The sequence below is a fragment of the Centroberyx affinis genome, unplaced genomic scaffold, assembly GCF_046629955.1.
Source record: "Centroberyx affinis isolate AG114_WGS23_722 - 3 ecotype Tasmania unplaced genomic scaffold, CSIRO-AGI_Caff_v1 ptg001479l_1, whole genome shotgun sequence".
NCBI classification, from domain to species: Eukaryota; Metazoa; Chordata; class Actinopteri; order Beryciformes; family Berycidae; genus Centroberyx; species Centroberyx affinis.
Genome location: NW_027279947.1, coordinates 299855 through 319202, shown reverse-complemented (window position 1 = coordinate 319202; position 19348 = coordinate 299855). Strand labels below are relative to the sequence as shown.

Sequence of the window (19348 nt, the reverse complement as noted above, 5' to 3'; positions counted from 1 at the left end):
TGCTCTACAAAAGGCTCTCATCAGTCTCAAACTTGTGCTGAATACTGATAAAACTTAATACATGTTGTACCCCAAAACCAGAAATATGAATTACAGTGACTTGCAGATCTTAATGGAGTCTCTCAATATAAGTATTTAGGTATATGGATTGATGCTAAAGATCCAAGTGGACCTTTACTCTTAAAGATCCACTTGGATACCTTGACCAACAAAGTGAGAATTAAACGTATCTCTCTGTAGAGATACATTTCTCTAGAAACTAGAAACAAGGCTTGTTTCCCCATGTTCTGCAGACAGAAGATTTTTAAAGTGTTTTAGTCTGCGGTGATGTAATCTCTGGACATACAGCCGTCTCCACTCTTCCGCCCCTACATGCTGTCTACCGGCTCTTTGATTTATAACTGAAGATGTCTATGACGTCTACTCATCACTGTATTTTATCCCAAAAACTGGGCTGGCTCTCTCTTTATGTGAGAACACATCAGCGTTGCTTTCTTTGTATTTATAAAACTCTTTTCCAAAAATGACCATCATGTCTTATGTTGCTTATTGACTGGAGATTCTGAGTCAGCACTGACCTGGGAAAGACTGCTTTCAGATTTTGCACTCCACATAATAATAATCTGATAAAGAACCTGATTATCTGTAAACTCGGCAATGTTTTCCAATTATTAAATACAGCTTAAATGAAAAATATGAGATGATACAATCTTAGCAATATTTACTGTGGCTGTTTCTGTCTTCAAAATCTTAAAAAATGTGAATGAAGAGCATTGCATAGTATCTGCATCTTCCCAGAATTACACTGGATATAATATAATATCACACACTTACTGCAATCATTTACAAAGCACTATTTATTTAATTCTGATCGGCTTCACTTATAGAATTCATCCACAAAAATACAAGGACAAGTGTGTAACTATACATATGTACAACGTCATGAACAACCAAGACAGATGGCAGGTATCAAACCAAACATATATATTACACACATATATATTTGACTATTATATGTTGTATTACAAATAATTTAAGCCATTCTGGTAGACCACCATTCATCATATGCCATCTGCAGTATGTTTAACGGCGACAGCATAGGAGCTTCTGCCATCATATCTATAATTACACTCAAAATGTTCCCCTAACAGATGTTCTCCAGCACACGGAAACCTACAATCCAGTTTGGAAGCAGTCGAAGACATGAGCGCGATACAAGCTCATAATTTTAAACGCGCCGTATATGGAGGAATCCTTGGGATCTGAAGAATTTACCAACATCTGGAGCTAGTGGCAACTTTTTGAGAATGTTTTAAAAGCCTAAAACTAGGACACCTATGAAAGGAAATTGTATGTCATTAGACTGTAAATGGCTAGTTTGCCTTCCCCCCCAAAAAAAGATGGAGAAAGATGGAGTTGTGTGAAGATCATCCATCATTACAAAACGTTGAAGACAAACAAATCTCTCTCACTGGATGTCATCGTCGTCAAACAGGTCTTCAAAATCTGTGGGAAGAAGAAGAAGAAAGCGGATTTGTTATCATAAGTTACATAACAGAGCTTGACAACGATGGTCGTATTTCAAATATTCCTGCAAGCCAGGCATTTTCCCATAAAGCAGCCTAATAGGTTGGTGGGTCAGAGGGGTGCAGGGTGATAAAAGTAAAAGGGGAATCTGGGAATGCACTTGCTGAGGTGTCTGTGTGCCCTTCCTGTGGGCCCGTCAGTTTGTGAGGTCAGAGGTGAGGAGGAGAACTGTACCGACATGCAGAGGCTGACGATGTGGCATTTATTCCCATGCAAGTAGCCCACCTTAATTTCCTCACCAAGAACCATCATAATGGAAAAGGCACTTCCATTTTCAGTGTTCCACATATCGTTCAATGGGTTTCTGTACCTCCTATATAGCCATGTCATACCATATATATTCCATACAAGGAGCTATTTTCTATTTTTCCCTTCATATTTTCCTTTACGTTTGTCATTGATGTTGTTTTCTTAGTGAGGACTCTCTTGAAAAATAGATTTTTAATCTTAGTGGGTCTCCCTGGTTAAATAAAAATTCTAAAAAGCTGCCTATTGCACAGGCTTAATAGAGCAAAATACAATATATTTCAGTAATGATATGCAGACTGAACGCAAGTATTTTTCCTGAATTTGTGTTATCTGCAAGTCCTATTTTGCTCAAGCCGGCCTTTTAAAAAGGTGTCATCAGACACACAAAACATTCAAATCCTAGACACAACATGACAGAAAAACAATATTTTGAGCCAAATTAAAGCCTTGAACAAACACAACACATTACCTACAATGAAAGACAGGCACTTACAGGTGACAGAATTGCCCATGTCATGTTGTGCATTTTTATTGCAGGCTGACTGCAGGGACAATGTTTTTCTTTTAAGAGCCACATTTCAAGACAGTTGTTAAATGTCCAGTTTGGGGTGTCTCCTCTGGATGCCATTAAGAATGTGGACACTAAAACACTGTGCTCCAGTATGAACTATCAAGCCAAACTGTGTACTTTAACAAAATGTGGAACATGTCACTCTAAATTGATCTTATTCTTATGCAATATGAATCAACGGCACAGACTTTGTCTGAACTGCCTGGTTAACTGAACAGACCTGATGAATGAACATATGCAGCAATGCAAAAGTACTTTCTAGCAATTGTGCACAATTAAGTTTTTTTGCTGATGAATCACATTTAAGGCATTTTAACTGCAAATTAAACCATGCAGGAAATAACAGTTATGTTTAAGAATACTATGTGTGCATGTAGTGGCCATACTGTATTTTGAATACACTTGGACCTGGTAGTTCAATGTACTCCACAAACACTTCATGGTTAAAATGACCTCCATTCCCAAGGGATTTAAATTGGGTTTTACTGTACTAATAATCATCTCACTGCTATTGCAGTTTCATGCTAACCTAACAAGTAAATGCTTTGTAAAAGGCCTTTTACAAAGCAAACAGTGAAATGCCTTTTTTTACCTCTGAATTTCTGTAGCCTGAATATTTCTCAACAATGTGGAATTGCACAAATTATTAGCACAAACTGAAACATTAGTTTTACTTTTACTACTATTACAAGAAATTAGCAAGCATGTGACTTGACTGTTAAATGAATGAACATTTAAAAATCACAATCTGAATGTAGGCCAGGGGATTGGGAGCCAGTTTACATAAGCCAAGATACAGTAAAGTTGTACACATCTCTATCAAGAGGGAATAAAGCCTGTCTACCTAAATGAGCCTCATAGAAAGCATACTAAGTGTTCCTGCAGAGGAAGTCTGCATAGAATCTGTGTTGCATATGGTGAGAAGTCATGGCCGTTTGATGTAGCTGCGCCTCGGGACAGAGATCACACTACATTATAAAACACAGTTTGTAAAAGGGGGGCAGGAGCAGAAGGAATGTTTTGGGGCCAGTAAAGACATTTCCTGCTGCTGAACCGACAGCGCTCTGACGCCCAGGGGTGAAGAGAAGGCAGGCGCTAATAGATTCAGTCTGCCCTGAGTGACAACTTCCCATTTAAAGATGACAGACTGTTCCTCAATTCACTTCAAATGACCTGACGTGCAAAGATATTGTACAAGGATACTTGCATTTGTAATATCTTTAAAGTGCATCATTCTATCCAAAGATAGTGTAAGGCTCTGAAGCCAAACTGACATTTCCTGTCAAAAAGAGGTATATTTTACTTTTAATTAGATAACTGTATAGGCAAGGTCAGTAATTAGTATACAGTGTATGCAGAGACCATGGACCTAACTCAGGGCTTAATGTTTTGATCTGGGATTCACACAGATTCAGATTCACTGCTGAGAATCTCAGATGCAAAGATAATGCATAGCAAGTTGTAGATAATATACAGTATGTCCATGGTTGCAGCTACAGCCAGGGGAACATCTTTACCATTGAAGAAGTCTGCGTGTACTGCCTTTTCATTGGCAGCCAGGTCCATCAGTAGTCCTGTGCTTCCCCCAGCCTGCAGAGCACAAACATGCAACTCAGACACACAGGTACAGCCAAGACAGCCAGCCAGAGGATAAACAACCCGTAAACAGTGATTTTAAGGAGGTTAAACGTGATCCTGCGGTAAAACGGTACAGCCAGTATTTCTTTAAACTGTACGTGGCAATTTTATCTGATGGTCTGCAATCTACAACATCAAAAAATTACAGTATTTTTCGCTGCCGCACCTTCCTGTTATTATCCCAACCGGTAGACAACAGCTTTTTGTTGAACTAGTACTCTAACTCGCTAAATGAGTTAGCGAATAGTTTATCAAGCCAATTATCTATTACAACACGCTCCTGGTTAATGCTTACACTGCCGCTACTAAACGATGTCCAATTAAAAAGCATCATTTTTTTGACCCGGGGGCGGGGCGGAGTGGCACCCTGAGGTGAACTCAGACTGACTGACAGCGGGCCATTAACCTGAATGAGAAACATCACGGTAGTAAAGCCTCACTGCTGGATGGTTTTTGACAACTGTAGTAAAACCCAAACAGCTTGGCTACATGTGTCATGATAAAAATCAACCGTGCCACTTCCTAAGTCGATCAATGCGATATATACTTCATTAGCTACCCTCCACTATCAATTTCAAGTCAGTACTTTCTAAGCGTAGTCAAAGTTTAAATCTTGAGTGTAAATACGCCGAAAAAAGAAACAACGAGCTACGTATTTATTAACCGTTGCTTCAAACGTCCAACAGCCACTGAGCTATGTATGGGGGTTACAGGGATTGTAAAATACAGTGGAAAAGAAAGCTAGAAAGCTGTACTAGCCTGAATTATTTGTATACTTAGCCAGCTAGCTAGTTAGCTAACCAACCTCATCTAGATCCACGTAAGGCCCAGCGCCTTCAGGAAACATTTCATCCACTGCTGGTTTCATGGCAGTTGAGTTGGACTGATCCTTTAGTGGCATAGATGAATCAAATGACGACGTATTCTCGTCAATTTAACACAAGAATCTGATTTAAAAAAAAAAAAAAAAAAAGTGCTTAAGGCAGCTACACGGCCAAACGAAAATTTAAAGTGGCGCCAGATGAAAATAATTCCGAGGTGAAAATCAAGTCAAGCTACAAAGGTTCCGCACAGTGGCACTTTTGCACAATGGCACTTTGGTGGTTTGGAGGACATATCTAACTTATATAAACCTGAGATTTGTCATGATGTATGCGTAATACATATAAATAGGCCAATTAATATTTATGGCAATTGGTACTTTCCACTGACACGACTGGTTCATTCATAAGAAACAATTAATTACTTTCATCTTTAAAAGTTTTCTAAAGATATATGTCAGTTAGGTCTATTTGAACAGTTGGAAAACACTTTGAGCCTAAATATCAAGCTGTAAGCATGTAACGATGAAACTCTTTATCATACAGAGCCAGTGGGAAAAAGCTGACACCGCCTTCAATGAGCTCAACTCACCTAAGAGAATAAATGTACAGTGTGCTGTAATGTAGGGGCAAAGAAAAACATCAAATATGAAAGACAGCATTGACATTTTATAACAAACAGCAGACAACTAGCCAGATTACTCCCCTCCTTCCCATTTTAGAATATGACTTCTCATGATGATGGCTATTATGCACCTCAAAAAGCAAAAACATTAGACAATTATTCATTATTTTCTCTAAATGCATATACTTTTCCTCTTGAAACCATGACCGTTTTCTGTTAATGGACTGAATGTGTGCTGACTCATAACTCTTATGATATATTTTTATTCGGCCAAATACTTTCCACTGATATGACTGTTAAAAGATGATATGTCACTTTATTTGAACTGTTGGAAAAAAAATGTTACAAATACCAAGCTGTAACCATGCAATCCTTCTGTAGTTTGAATTTTAAAAAATGACTTTATATTCTGGACTGTTATATTCTGACTCTATTTGTGTCTTGCACCCCAGGTTCTGTAGGATCTTGGTGAAGAACAGCACACACTGATATTTCTACAGTATATTCATAATGAATGGTGTTTGAGCAGTAGGGTAAGGCAGAGAAAGAAGCAGCTTCAAAATCAATCAAGTTCACATGATATAACTTTCGCTGACTTTTATTAACTCTAATTAGAAACTTTGAGTTTCCAGTTTGTGGCATAAACATCTGATTCAGGCAATATCAATCAATCCCAATAAGAGTCCACTGCTTTATACTGCAAATGAAGTAGCAACCATTGATATTATGACAAGAAGAACATTTTAAATGGCTAAGACAAGACTGTATAATATATTCCTCACAACCTGTAATATCACAATCAGTGTTAAATAAAAAGGTGGGTAAGCTATGACCTCCAGTTGGTGATCATGAGGCAAACAAAAAAACATTTATAATAAACAAAATCAATTATATTTTCAGAAAAGTAGCAGTTTATGTTCTTATCCTTAAAAGTCCTTATATAACTTACATCATACTACTTACTGTGATGTATAGGCCTACAATGAATTGTGCAATTAAGATTATATTGGCTTAAAAAGGCGGGTAAACTGAGTTTTGGTGGGTTTATGCTCCACCACATCCCTGGTCATAATCATCTGAGTATTAGTCAAAGATTAGTCAAGAACAGATGAATGGAATCATCTTCCCCAATGTTCCCTGTCAACAACAGCGCCATCTTGTGTCGCGCCCCCAGTGCTGCTCACCGCTCAGACGAGAGTCAGAGGGTTTTGTCACAGCCTTGCTGCCTGCTGGCCACCATCCTGCTCACGTCGATGTTATTGTTGGTGAAGGTTTCCTTGGCTTTGTCGATGGTGGAGGCCGGCAAGGTTCGTTTCCGGCTCAGGACCCAGGCGAAGTCGACGTGGAACAGCCTCAGGATGTCGGTGCAGGAGTACACAAGGGCCGAGTTCACATAGTCGGTGGACAGGATCCAGTAGGGAGAGTAGGGCAGGACTATTTGATGGACAAGGGTACAGGACACACATGTGGTGAACACACAGATAGGGATACAGGAAGACAACACACACACACACACACACAAACACACACACACAGAAGGGCATCAAAAATAATCAAAAACTGATCACATGAAACTCCTCCTGACCTCCTTCATGACTTGTTGAAGCCAGAGAAAATGTAATTATCTGTCTAATGTGAAGTCAATAAGTAAAGTGGTAGTGAAGAGGCCTACTGCAGCCAATAGCGTGCATGATAACACTCTCTAACTGCCTACACACACACACACACACACACACACAACCGGTAGTCATTACTAGAAATGTATTGAATATAGTTCCCTCACCATAGGAGTAAGTGATTCCCAGCTTGGCAGGATTCTTCGGATCCTCTGTGACTCCAGTCCCTTCAATTTTCCTCAGCTCTCCCTTTCTGTTATATTCCAGACAGTCAAATTTCATGTCATGTTAACAGCAATATACACCGTACAAATACTACCTGACTATATATTGTATGCACTATGCAATTGTGTTACAACTCACAGTACTTCGGAGCTGACCACTCGGATGGAGCTGTCAGGCTTCATAGTGAAGTTGGTCTCGATGCACCTTCCCTTCTCAAATTGAGCCGGCAGTTTGGCAATTTCAAACCATCTCCCCATGAACTGTATGGGCAAATACAGAGACATTTAGCATAATGTGAGAAGAGAATGTGAATAAATCTACATGTTTTGTTGAAGTTAGTTAGTTTATTGTCCTCAGAGAGGAAATTCTTTTTGCAGTTGGTGCACACACGAAAACAGTTCAAAGACATGATACAAAGTAACAGAGAAAAAGAAGGAAAAACACAATCAATAACAGAAACCCAAAACACATTGACATTGTACAGTGGTACAGAGACAAAAAGTAGGGAGTGGGAAGACCAATTAGTTTGGTGGCTGAATGGGTGATTTTTAGGAGTCTGTTCTTATTAGCAACTGTCAGCATGTTGAAAAAGCAGATGGCACCATACAGAAGAACTGGCTCAATGATACTGTGATACAGGAGGAGGAGGAGACGGGGTTGGACGGACAGATGTGTTGAAGTAAGCAAAATGTGTGATAGCCATCCTACCAAACTATTCCTAAATCATTATGATAATCAAGAAGTTAGACAGTGAGAAGCAACAAATCATCTCATAATGGGTTTTTTTTATGTATTACCAATTTTAATTATTGATGGCATACTGCTTGCCATTGATTTACTGATCAAAAAACTTATACGGTAAGTTTTTGAGACCTCAATGATCTGGAGAAAAAAAATTTCCTTAAATCTGGTCAGTTTATTGGGTAACAATCCATCATTTGAGACTTAGCAGCGGTTTGCACTAAAAAAACACAGTCTGGAGACTAGATTGCTGCTGGATTACTTCTTTTCTTAGACTAAATTACTTTTATTGAAGACGGTGCAGGGACAAAGGAGCACAAAGGACACAGACACAGGCCCATCAGTGTGTCGTTGCAATCCATCACTGGCCGGCACTTGCCCTACCAATTTATATATATCTTGTGTAAACTGGCCTTCTGGTGTTACCTGTTTAAGGTTGAAGGCAGCTTGGACGGCCGGTTCTGGACACGGACCCCAGTGTGGCACCTGGGCCCCGATGAGGGGGAGGAGGAACGGAAGAACCAGACTGAACGATGGATTCATCCTGAACGTGGCCTTCGTCACCTGAGAAGGATTAACGTAACCCACAGGATTCAAATGAGTCACTAAATGGCAGGCTGAAGAGAAAGAACAATGTACAGCAGGTATGTGTAGCCTTTGTAATAAATCAAAGAAATGTAAAGGAAAAAATCCCAAGAAATAAGCAGAGGTAAGTGCTGAACAGCCGGAAGATGATCTGACAACTTTATAAAGAGCAAAAAAGCAGGATAATAGGAAATCATTTAAAAGTTGTGTGAAACATTATTATATTGAACATTTTTTAAACATAATTCTCAAAATTTGGCTGCCTCATAAGCACAACAAAGCAAACACACCATCAGTTCTGGCAAATGTAAAGTATTTTTCGTTATAAAAAAATTTGTATGCAACTAATGAACTATTTTACCATTTTATCATTGATTTACATCATTGAAAGTCTTATCTTACCTCTGTGGCCTGGTGGTACAGATATGCAGTCTATCCCTTGGAGAAACACTTGTACATCTATTAGAGACGTTGCTGTCTGCGAGGTTTTTGCGACACTGGAGCCCTGTCTCATCAATGGGCGTCTTTGTATTGACCCAGCCTTATTTCTGACATGAAGTAGACCATTAGCAAATTCAAGTCATGGGGGACATTCCAGTAGAAATGTTATAAAACAATCTGGACGTTTCCCCGTCTTAGATGGACAGGCCTTTCCATCCTTGTTGTGTTTCCTTAGAATATCAGATTTTTTTTTTTCAAGCGACACACAATGCAGTTTAATAAATGGAAGACATTTTTAAGTTGCTGTAAAAAGCAGACCTTTACTGAAAGTTTATTTTACAGTTTATTTATGTAACACATGCTTTGGTCACCCCTTGTTACACAAATTAGTTAAATAAAATGTATTAGTTTGATCCCACGATCCCAATGCCCATAGGCCTCATTCATGAGTGACACTGTATTGCAGAGTGCTGTGAGCAGAGTCACTGGTCTCTCTCTGTGTGTTCACGGTGCTTCAGTCTGGCCTGTGATGCTCAGCTTGTCAGTGCCGATGACTTTCAAGATGATGATACTGTGAAACTGCTCTGTGATGCGATCAGGAAGGCTGCACTTCCTGCCCAGGACCCGGGAAAAGTCCACGTGCAACAGGCTTCCAAAATATAGTAGAAGAGGAGCATACAAGGGTGTAACTGCCATACAGTGACAGTGTTGATTGAGTGACAATTATTTGAAATTGATTGGACTGTTGTTTGTTCACTCATAGAGCTGATATGGCTCTTGGGCGGCTGTTCAAAACTATCTAAAAGTGTTGAATTAACTCTGATGGCGTGGACTCACATAAACTCTGGCATAGTATTGGCTTTTATGCTCTCATTTCACAATCACACACACACGTACACTAATATTCACATCATCATGTCTTTTTTCTTGAACTGAATGTTTTCATACTCCTTTATAGTTAAAGTAAGTTGTATGATGCTGAGCCCATGAAACCTAACCAAAATCCTTTGTTGTTTTTTTTCTTAAAATTTTCAAAAATGCAATCAATCTGATATCAATCTGATTATATATATCTTATATATCAATAGATTTATGAAAAGCTGAAGACACACAGTATTTATCCAAATGCAGCAAAATACACACACAGTTTCAAAATCCCGACTAAAGTTTCAAAACTGCAGTCTTAAACTGAATAAAAATGATCAAATTTAAAGCTGAATTCTGCTTCAAAACAAATAAATCAATATCAGCAGTCAAAAACCCATATGGGTCGATCCCTAATGTCCTGATGCAGTAAACCACGCCTGCTTCGTACTCAAAGCAGGTTAAACCAAACACTGAGAATTAATTACAAATACTATTTGATCCTGTCTGGTTCCAGACAAAGCCCCCCGGGCTATAAACAAGGTTGAACTGAAAAAGCAAAAAAGATCAAAAGTTCTCCAGCTCCGTTTTCAGCTAAATATTACACTTCAGAGAGGAAAGGTTTGTGTGCCATACGCTGGCTACATCAAAGCCTCGCTGAACAGGAGGCACAGGTTTTAGGGTTTCCCCGGACGGAGGCTCTGGGCTTGATGGGTCAGAACAGAGAGGAGGAAGAACCAACAGCACCAAGATGGAGAAAATATGTATTGGATATCAAAGAGATGGAGAATATTAAAGTAGCTAAGAGGAATGCACAGACAGATAGATGGGGCATTTAAGAAAAAATATATGTCTTTATCACAATTAATTCATAGTTTTTCATCGTTTCCATATTTTATCACAATTTGCACTTCCCAGAGATCACCTGTCAATCAAACAGTGTGTCTCCAGCTCCAGTTTTGGTTATGCTCATGTTTTTTACATGGAATTGAAAGATTACATGGTTCAGAAAATGTTATGAACCTTGGCTTCATGAAACTGATTCAAAACCTAGTGCAGAATTTCTAAAATGCATGGTCATCTGTCAAAAAAAAAAAAAGTATGTTTTCAACATAACATGAAAAGTTGACAGTTTGGAGATTTGAGGTTTTCCTTCCACTGATGCAATGGTAAAGTTCATGCAGTTGTGATTGACAGGCAACGTTACATGACAACACATTACAATAAAGGCTCACATGCCCCAACACATGGGGTCACATCAAGGCTCCTGACACCTGTGTACACACACTGAGCTGGTCAAACATGTGGTAGTGAATACACTTTCATATGTGCTCCAACACACACACACACACACACACACACACAGTGCTTGAGAATATTCCCTGCTGCTGAAGGGACAGCAGAGGTCAGAGCATCTTCTGTGACTTTTCATCTAAATTAAACTGACAGCTAACAACGCTGCAGAATTGAATAGAATTAGAGTTGCACTAAGGGAGTGTTGTTTGAGAAGGGGCCATATTAAACAAGTTAAAAGGATTACTTTGTTTCTAAAAACTGAAATGCAATATTCAGTGGTATGAGAGCAGGGCCGAAGTCAAATAAGGGGAAAATTTGACCAGTCAAAAAGCAGCCAACAGTTTAGTTATAATGGATGTTCATCAAATATTAAGTTTGTTTGCCGCTCCTACATTTGAACTGCACTTCTGATTGTAATTGGATATTGCTGCTCAAAAACCTTAGGTAACCAAATGGCTTTTTCCCTTTTCTCTATATTGTTTTTTTCTTATTTCTTATTTTGTTTTACTTATTTTCTTGTTATTTCTCTATATAGGTGTCAAAAGTCTGTCTACCTGTGCAAGGTAGATAGAGGGGCTGGCGATACAGGGGCTGCAGACATATGTAATAGATATGTTATATATATATATATATATACATGTATATAACAGCATATATATATATATATATAATATATATATGCTGTTTTGACATGTATATAATAAATATATATATCAGCAGCAAATCTTCCTTTATTTGGAGTTGCCTTGAGTCTGCACACTGTACCCAAAATGCTCCCAAAATTTCAATTTAAAAATAAAATAATAATTAAAAATACATCACAAAAACATCGATGTTTCGACCCCACTGGTCTTCATCAGGATGCCTTATCTCTCTTTCTCATTTTATCTCTGCTCAGCACCTGTGGTTAACAGTTTTGAATATTAATGTTTTACTGAAGTTAATTATTTGGAGTTGACAATGTTTCTCTTTGTCTTATTTGTTGTATTATCTCTTGTTCTAATTTGTTTTCTTATCTCATTGTCCATTTCATGGTTTTGTCCCAATACCTATTACTATTGGCGCCACTTATTGATGAAGGTGTATAGAAATAAACTTGAATTGACTTAATAAGTGCTGATTGTTGTTTGTTCACTCATATAGCTGATGTGGCTCTGGGGCAGCTGTTCAAAACGATCTCTCAGTTATATTAACATTGATAATTTTGCTGTGCATTATGTGAAATTACTGCAGAATTAATATTGTCAACAGTCATTTATATGAACAGGGGGCCAAAAACAAATCTTTCCCTCAGCCAGTTGGGCCTGTGTTGCTTGTCATTAATGTATTATGGAGTTTAACAGCATGATTTAGCTAATTAATACGTTTTATAAACAAAGTGGTTTGTGAGCAATAATAAGCCATAATTAATGACACCATAATTACATAAATGAGGGTGTTGCAATCCAAAGAGTAACCAAATGTTGATGTCTGCAGTGAACATCAAACTATGGGACTATGAGTGTGGGAAATCTGAAAAAACAATAAAAAGATCTTCTATCTAGAGCTAATACAAGCATGACTATTTTTTGTATTCTTTATAAAATAATGAAAAGAACATGATGACAAATGTTACAGTCACTGAAATCTTTAGTCGGGCAACACTGGAACAGTCTTTTTGTCTGTTTTAGGTTTTAGGGAAGAAATGTGAATGTTTTTAATGTCGAAAATGTGAAAACGATGTGAAGAAGCATCCTTGAGGTTTATTGTTGTCTGTCTGTGTTTCATTCCTTTATGTGATGAGAATTGAAATGAGTTCAAAGCATTAGCATGTGATATTTATGTGTCTTTCTTGTTTACTAAAACTTCATAGGGAAGCTTTAAGGATATCATGCTGCAAATAAAACAGACTTACGATCAGGACATTTTTATAATTACAGAGAATGAATTCCACCTACTTAGCAAGATGAACGAGGCCCACTCCATACTTAAACTTATATAACCTTTTGCATTCATGTAACACACGATAAGTGATATTCATTGTCCACAAGTATTATCACCAAGTCAAGTGAGGTGAAGGTTTGGTTAAGTTGAGTATTTCTGTCAGATACTGTATGTGGTTATCCTTTAACAAAGATAAGCATCCTGTGGTCTTTATATTTTATATTTCGAGGGTCAAACAAACATGCCTGAGAATGTGTCACATTGGCAGGTCAAAGGTCAGATCTCAAGTGAAATTCCAGCGTTTCAGGACAAGAAACTGCATGTTTTCACTCCCACCGCAAAAATATGATGCAACAAGGAGAGATCGATATGAACACTGAATGACCGTTTTGACTTTGGAAAACTCCATTCATCTAAAACAATACAATCCAATTACAGGTTAAATTTTAACCTAGCTATATGGAATTGCTTTTTTAGAGACAATGAATCAAGTCTTGCTTAAAATCAAATTAATAAATGGATCTGTGGAATAGAAATGATGCTGCACATTTAATACATTTTTTATACGAGTGGAAATAAACGAGAAACCCTTTGCTTGAATAGAAAATGGCATGCCTTAATCTTTGATGTTCTCATCTGTGGACAACTCAAACATTTTCTTTGAATCAAAGGACATACCTGCTTCAAAATGTTTTGGAATGGGTTTTGGGAAACGATTTCACTTTCAGATCCACAGGCAGCGCTCCTGTTGGGGCTAGCAGCAGTAGGAGGCAAGTAAACATGTTTTTTGTTGTGAAACCATTGTATGAACCAAGACTTGGGGTGTCATGAGGCAACAATTTCACTCTATAAACACTTTACCAGACCAAGCACTACAATACCAAGCAGTATCAGGATGATACATTGAGCAAAACTGAAAACTGAGTCATATTCAGGGGTTAAAGCAACTGTTGTTTACCACAGAATACCGCAGTCCTGACCATGAGTTTAAATCCTTGCAATATGTTCAGTCCTACAAAACAGAATCTTTGGTTTCAGAGGCATCACGAAGATTTTTATTCAGCTATTCTTCGGCTTTGAGGATATCTATCAAGCAGTTGTCTGCAAAATGTAACTCTCCCGGATTACCTTATTGTGTTCGCAAGGTTGAATTGTTTTAATGAGCACTTTGTATCCTCTGGCACTCACACTGATGAACTGCCAAGGACTGCTCAGCTCTCCTTCAGCTTCGGTCCATTTCCAGTGCAGGAGATTCTCAAGGCCCGTACAGCTTTCAGTGCAGGCAGGGCAGGGATCAAACTCGGGTCAAGAGGCAGAGAGAGCGCTCCGTCAGGATAACAAGGTGCATCCGCGCCCAATTAACCTCTCTTTATATCTGAGTGTGTTTTAGCAGTTGCTGAGAGAGGAACCTGTGGACTAAAGCAGGAAGGTAGCTGTCTGTGCGCTGGAGTCTGCAAATTGATATCGGCAGCAGCAGCGAAATTTGTCTTGTTTTGTTTAATCCCTTTTGGTGCAAAAGAAATACAAACAGATGAGAACCAGAACACTCTCTCTCAGTGTCCTTCCTGGGAAAACACTGTACAATTGTCTCTGGTCCAAAACACGTCAACACTGTTTTTCTGAAAATGGCAGCTAGTGCCACAGCTGATCATTTTATCTTTTCAATCTGGCCCTTGAATCTTACAAAATCCCTAAGAATACTGTCAAAAGGGAGGGGGGTCCCCACGCTCCTTAATAATTAAAGTCCTATTTCTAAACATTGTGTACTGGCCAAGGTGCTGTTTAGTGAGCAACTCCAGGGATTGTTGTACTCAAACGTTTTTCTATCACCTTAACAAGAAGCAGAGTGATGGCAGCAGTGAAGGTCAGAAATGTTAGGGTGCAGCAGGCAAAAACACCCCGTCACAGAAGATGCTTGTTTTTTTTTAGGATATGATTGCAAAATATTCCATTTTAAATCATTCATTTTACCCTGTCATTTTTACATGCAATTCCAGCACAAATACGTGATGTAAATTGCTGATAAATTGGCATTATTTACTGTGCATGACTAGGATTTGGGGAAAATTCTTAAAATATTTAGACTATGCAAATAAGCAATTACTACTTTTAAAATCATCCACACCACTCAAATGGGGCATGTTGCCCCTTTAACTAAAAAAAAAAAAGAGATATACTCACAGAATATTTACCAATATTCTGCTCTTTAGCTCAGCTATAGTTTAAATACTAAACTCAAATTAAATCTAGATAGATAGATAGATAGATAGATAGATAGATAGATAGATAGATAGATAGATAGTGTAATTAGTCAGTATGTGAGTAAGTATGAGAATTTGGTAGTTATATCATATTACATATATCCTTCATGACTTTATGTATACCAGAATAGCCCAATGACCCTGTACTTCGAGTACTACGAAAGTGGGATAACTCCACTAACCTGTCAGTCATCTCTGAATTTGCCGAGGGGCCTGTTTGAACAACATCTCCATTTGAACAGGTGCCAACTCTCACACACGCCCACCCACTCCATCACAATACCCTTAAATGTAAACACAGAGGAGGGGTCGAGGGATGTGGTCAGTAAAACAGGTCCTCAGGTCTATAAAAACGGCCCCGAAACTCTGAACTTCACTGCAACCAGGTAGTACTCCTCACTGCATTACAGGTAAGTAGCCATGATTCTTCCTCTTCATGTATATTTCTCTTTCCGTCACTCTCGCTGTCTCTCTTTCTTTTGAAAAACCTTATGAATGATGCCCTCTAGTATTCACTGTGTCAAGAGCAATCTTGTGATGTAAAGTTGAGTGACCCAATAGGATGAAGCCCTCTCTGATCACTCTGTCTGTTTTATTCTCGACAGTTCGTGGTGAAAAGATGAAGGCCGTCCAGGTGATTTCCTTGACTCTGCTGTCTGTTCTGGCAGCCAGCGCTCAGATCTTTAGCCCCGGCAAATGCCCCAAGCCCGCTGTTCAGGAGAACTTTGATATTACCAGGGTGAATACCAAACTCCTTTTTTTTACTTTCCCTCTCTCGGTTTTTGCTGCTAATTTATGTTACGTACAGAACGGGGCACATGAAATTTCAGAAAATGACAAACCTAACATGATTACATGCATATATACATCATCTTCCACAAACATGTATTCACTAGGTTTTCAGTCTGAGTATGTGATATCCTGTGTGCTTCCTCTGCAGTATATTGGTAAGTGGTATGAGATCCAGAAGCTGCCAAACACGTTCCAGTGGGGCGAGTGCGGCACCGCCACCTACAGCCTGAAAAACGCTGGAGTCGGCGTCCTCAACAGGGAGCTGCTGTAAGTACATACAGTTAGTACAGCACAGTATGTCTTCAGAGATACTGTCTAAATGTCTGCATTTTAGGTTTGTGGGGGTATATTGAGTATATTCACATATGTTTTTGAAAAGTGTGACTGAGCAATAACTCAATATACAACTTTTACAAACTCAAAATACATACAAAACTCATGTCTATCAAAATTAAAATCCTCAGACAACAGAGCGGTGGGATGCAGGTGTTTCCACAAACTGCAACAATGATTTGTGCCTTTAAAGCTGCGATATGCAATCATGTAGTACATCCTGTTTATTCATTGCTATTTTAAAGTGCAAAAAGATGTATAGCCTATACTTTAAAAGCTGGAATTTAAAGGAGACAAAATGACTAAATAACGAGATTATTCATGTTGTTTTCTAAATCTCTTTCATCTTTTTACTGTTTATCTCTTATAGTGCCGATGGGACCATTAATGCCATCACTGGCTCTGCCAAGGTCAAGGATCCCTCTGAGCCTGCCAAGCTGGAGGTCTCCTTCTACGAGAGTAAACACATCTAATACATCACAACCATATTCTTTAACACTGTTCAAGCTTAATTTACAAATCCCAAGGTCTAGCTTGCTGTGTAGACTTCATCTTTACAGATAGATATGCAAAATATGCAAAGGTAGAAATAATTTATCAGCATCTACTTCTGCACTGATCTTAATAGGAATATTCCATAAACCTTGACTATCATGCGCCCTCCTCTCCTGCAGGCACTCCCCCCGGCCCCTACTGGGTGCTGTCCACCGACTACGAAGGTCACTCTCTGGTTTACGGCTGCACCGACTTCGGCCTGTTCCGCATGGAGTTCGCCTGGATCCTGAGCAGGCAGCCCACCCTTCCCGAGGAGACCATCGAGGAGCTGCACAGCATCCTGACCTCTGCCGGAGTCAACGTGAGCAAGTTGGCCGTCACCGACCAGGACGAGGCCCTCTGCCGCCCCATGGACCAGTAAACACAGAGAGAGAGAGACTCCTGATTCAGCCTGCAGGCCCGTGACACACAGAGCGACTTGGATACATGACACGGCGCACTATGCGGTGTGGGTGCATGCTTTATGATTGTGCTTGCCCTGTCGATGTTATGCAAAGTCAATGCAATAAACCTGTAGAAAAAAAGTGGCACGTTGTCGTCTCTTTTGTGACTGGGCTTGGTGGCGTTAGCTGTTCTGAGCTGCAAAGGCAAACAATGTTTTAAAGTCACAATGAAATGTTTTAAACTCACTTGTTAGCTAGTTTTCCATAATATACACATATTTAACAATAAATGCCAAAAAAAATCACAACTTTTTTCTTTTCTTGTATTTTTATATTAAAATCCCATTACATTTACTTCCTGGAAAACAGTCTATCTTTAATGGTGACCTCATTCTCTACTAGTTGGCAGGGTGAATATAAATTCCAGCCAATAAAAACCATCACAGATCTTTGAACAACACCCTCCCATCAAATAACTGCCTTTCTCTCCCAAACACACACATTATTATTACATTAAGGAAGCAAGATGCTCTCAAATGTAAGGGTCAAATGTCAGGACTAGGGGTTATATTCATATCAACTAAAATTATATCCATAAATGCTACTGAATGATATATAGTCTACTTCTGTACCAACAATACTTTTAGTTTCATTTGTCACACACTTGCTGCTCTTTAGCTTTGTAGGCTGTGTTACTTTCTAATTTTTTAGATAATTTACATTTACCTTCTCATCACATTTCCTGACAGTTCAATATCACATACAGAATTACTGTATGAGGTAAGCTGTCAGTAATAATAGTTTAGTTAGTCGTATTCAAACTGCCACATGAACAGGCTAAGATCTGGTGCGTCTGAGAAAGAGAGGAAAGAAAGAGAGGAATGCTTTCATGAAACTTCAGAGAGTAAAATTTGTACATAGCATGATGCCAGGCTGGTCCCAGATGCACAGTTGTTACAGTAACCATGAGTTACAAGCTGTGATGAAGTTTGTGTTTATAGGGAGCTAATGCATGTGCCGTTTGTAAAAATGTGAATCATGTAATTCTAATAAAACCTTATTTTTTGGCTAAACAGCTGAGATGTTGCTACTATTACTATACAAAAAATCAACTACCAAACACAGAGACTCACACATACCACTTTCTATTTGTTTACAGCTGTAAAATGCCTCATAAGTAATGGTAAATGACCCAGTAATGAGTAATGATTCACAAATGATCATTGACGAAGGGGAGAACGGAAGAGCCACTCCTGTACGTTTAACAGCATGTGCTTATACATGCAGTTTACTTATACCAGTCATTGATGAATGCACTGATGCAGATTAACAACAAGGTTGTATATTCATATTCTTTTATATAATGAAAAGTAAATACTTTGGAAATAGTCATTACCTTTTTCTGAAGCATTTACTGCTGTAAACAAAGTGTTATTTGTGAGTCTATGTGTGTGTGTGTTTGGCAGTTAATTTTATATATAGCAAAAAAAAAATGGGATTATATATTACGGTGCTTTTTAAAGCATTATGAGTCATGGAAGCATACCTCATTTTCACAGATTTTAGGACCATCTAGTGCTGCTGGGATGATGATTTTAAAGAAGAACACACAGTGTCATAGATGCAAAACATCCCACACAGTTCAGCAGTATTGTAGAACAAACTGATTCTCAACATCCTGCGTGTCATGCCTCCTAATGGCCACTAGGGGCAGATAGGATAAGGGCTAACTGTGAGTGAATGAATGAATGAATGAATGATTGATGTATTTTAAAGTATTACACCAGAACATCACAAAGTCCTGGACCCCTTCAGAAAAGAGACAACAACACCTGCTCTTCT

General features: G+C 38.7%; 3 protein-coding genes across 3 annotated transcripts; 1 reads left to right on the top strand and 2 right to left on the bottom strand.

The window, feature by feature from the left end:
• Positions 1-856: 856 nt before the first annotated feature.
• On the bottom strand, positions 857-5050 carry LOC139650315 (COP9 signalosome complex subunit 9). The gene is made up of 3 exons (XM_071526938.1): positions 4851-5050; positions 3925-3997; positions 857-1506 (listed from the first exon to the last, which is right to left on the bottom strand). The coding sequence occupies exons 1-3, from the start codon at positions 4944-4946 to the stop codon at positions 1469-1471; spliced, it is 207 nt and encodes a 68-aa protein (XP_071383039.1). The 5' UTR covers positions 4947-5050; the 3' UTR covers positions 857-1468.
• A 1136-nt stretch (positions 5051-6186) lies between these two features.
• apoda.1 (apolipoprotein Da, duplicate 1) lies at positions 6187-8632 on the bottom strand. Its single transcript, XM_071526936.1, has 4 exons — positions 8500-8632; positions 7471-7592; positions 7275-7360; positions 6187-6925 (listed from the first exon to the last, which is right to left on the bottom strand). The coding sequence occupies exons 1-4, from the start codon at positions 8614-8616 to the stop codon at positions 6690-6692; spliced, it is 561 nt and encodes a 186-aa protein (XP_071383037.1). The 5' UTR covers positions 8617-8632; the 3' UTR covers positions 6187-6689.
• A 7427-nt stretch (positions 8633-16059) lies between these two features.
• Positions 16060-17484, top strand: LOC139650316 (apolipoprotein D-like). The gene is made up of 4 exons (XM_071526939.1): positions 16060-16182; positions 16384-16502; positions 16939-17027; positions 17243-17484. Exons 1-4 carry the CDS (start codon positions 16063-16065, stop codon positions 17482-17484), a joined length of 570 nt encoding a protein of 189 aa, XP_071383040.1. The 5' UTR covers positions 16060-16062.
• The last annotated feature ends 1864 nt before the right edge of the window (positions 17485-19348 follow it).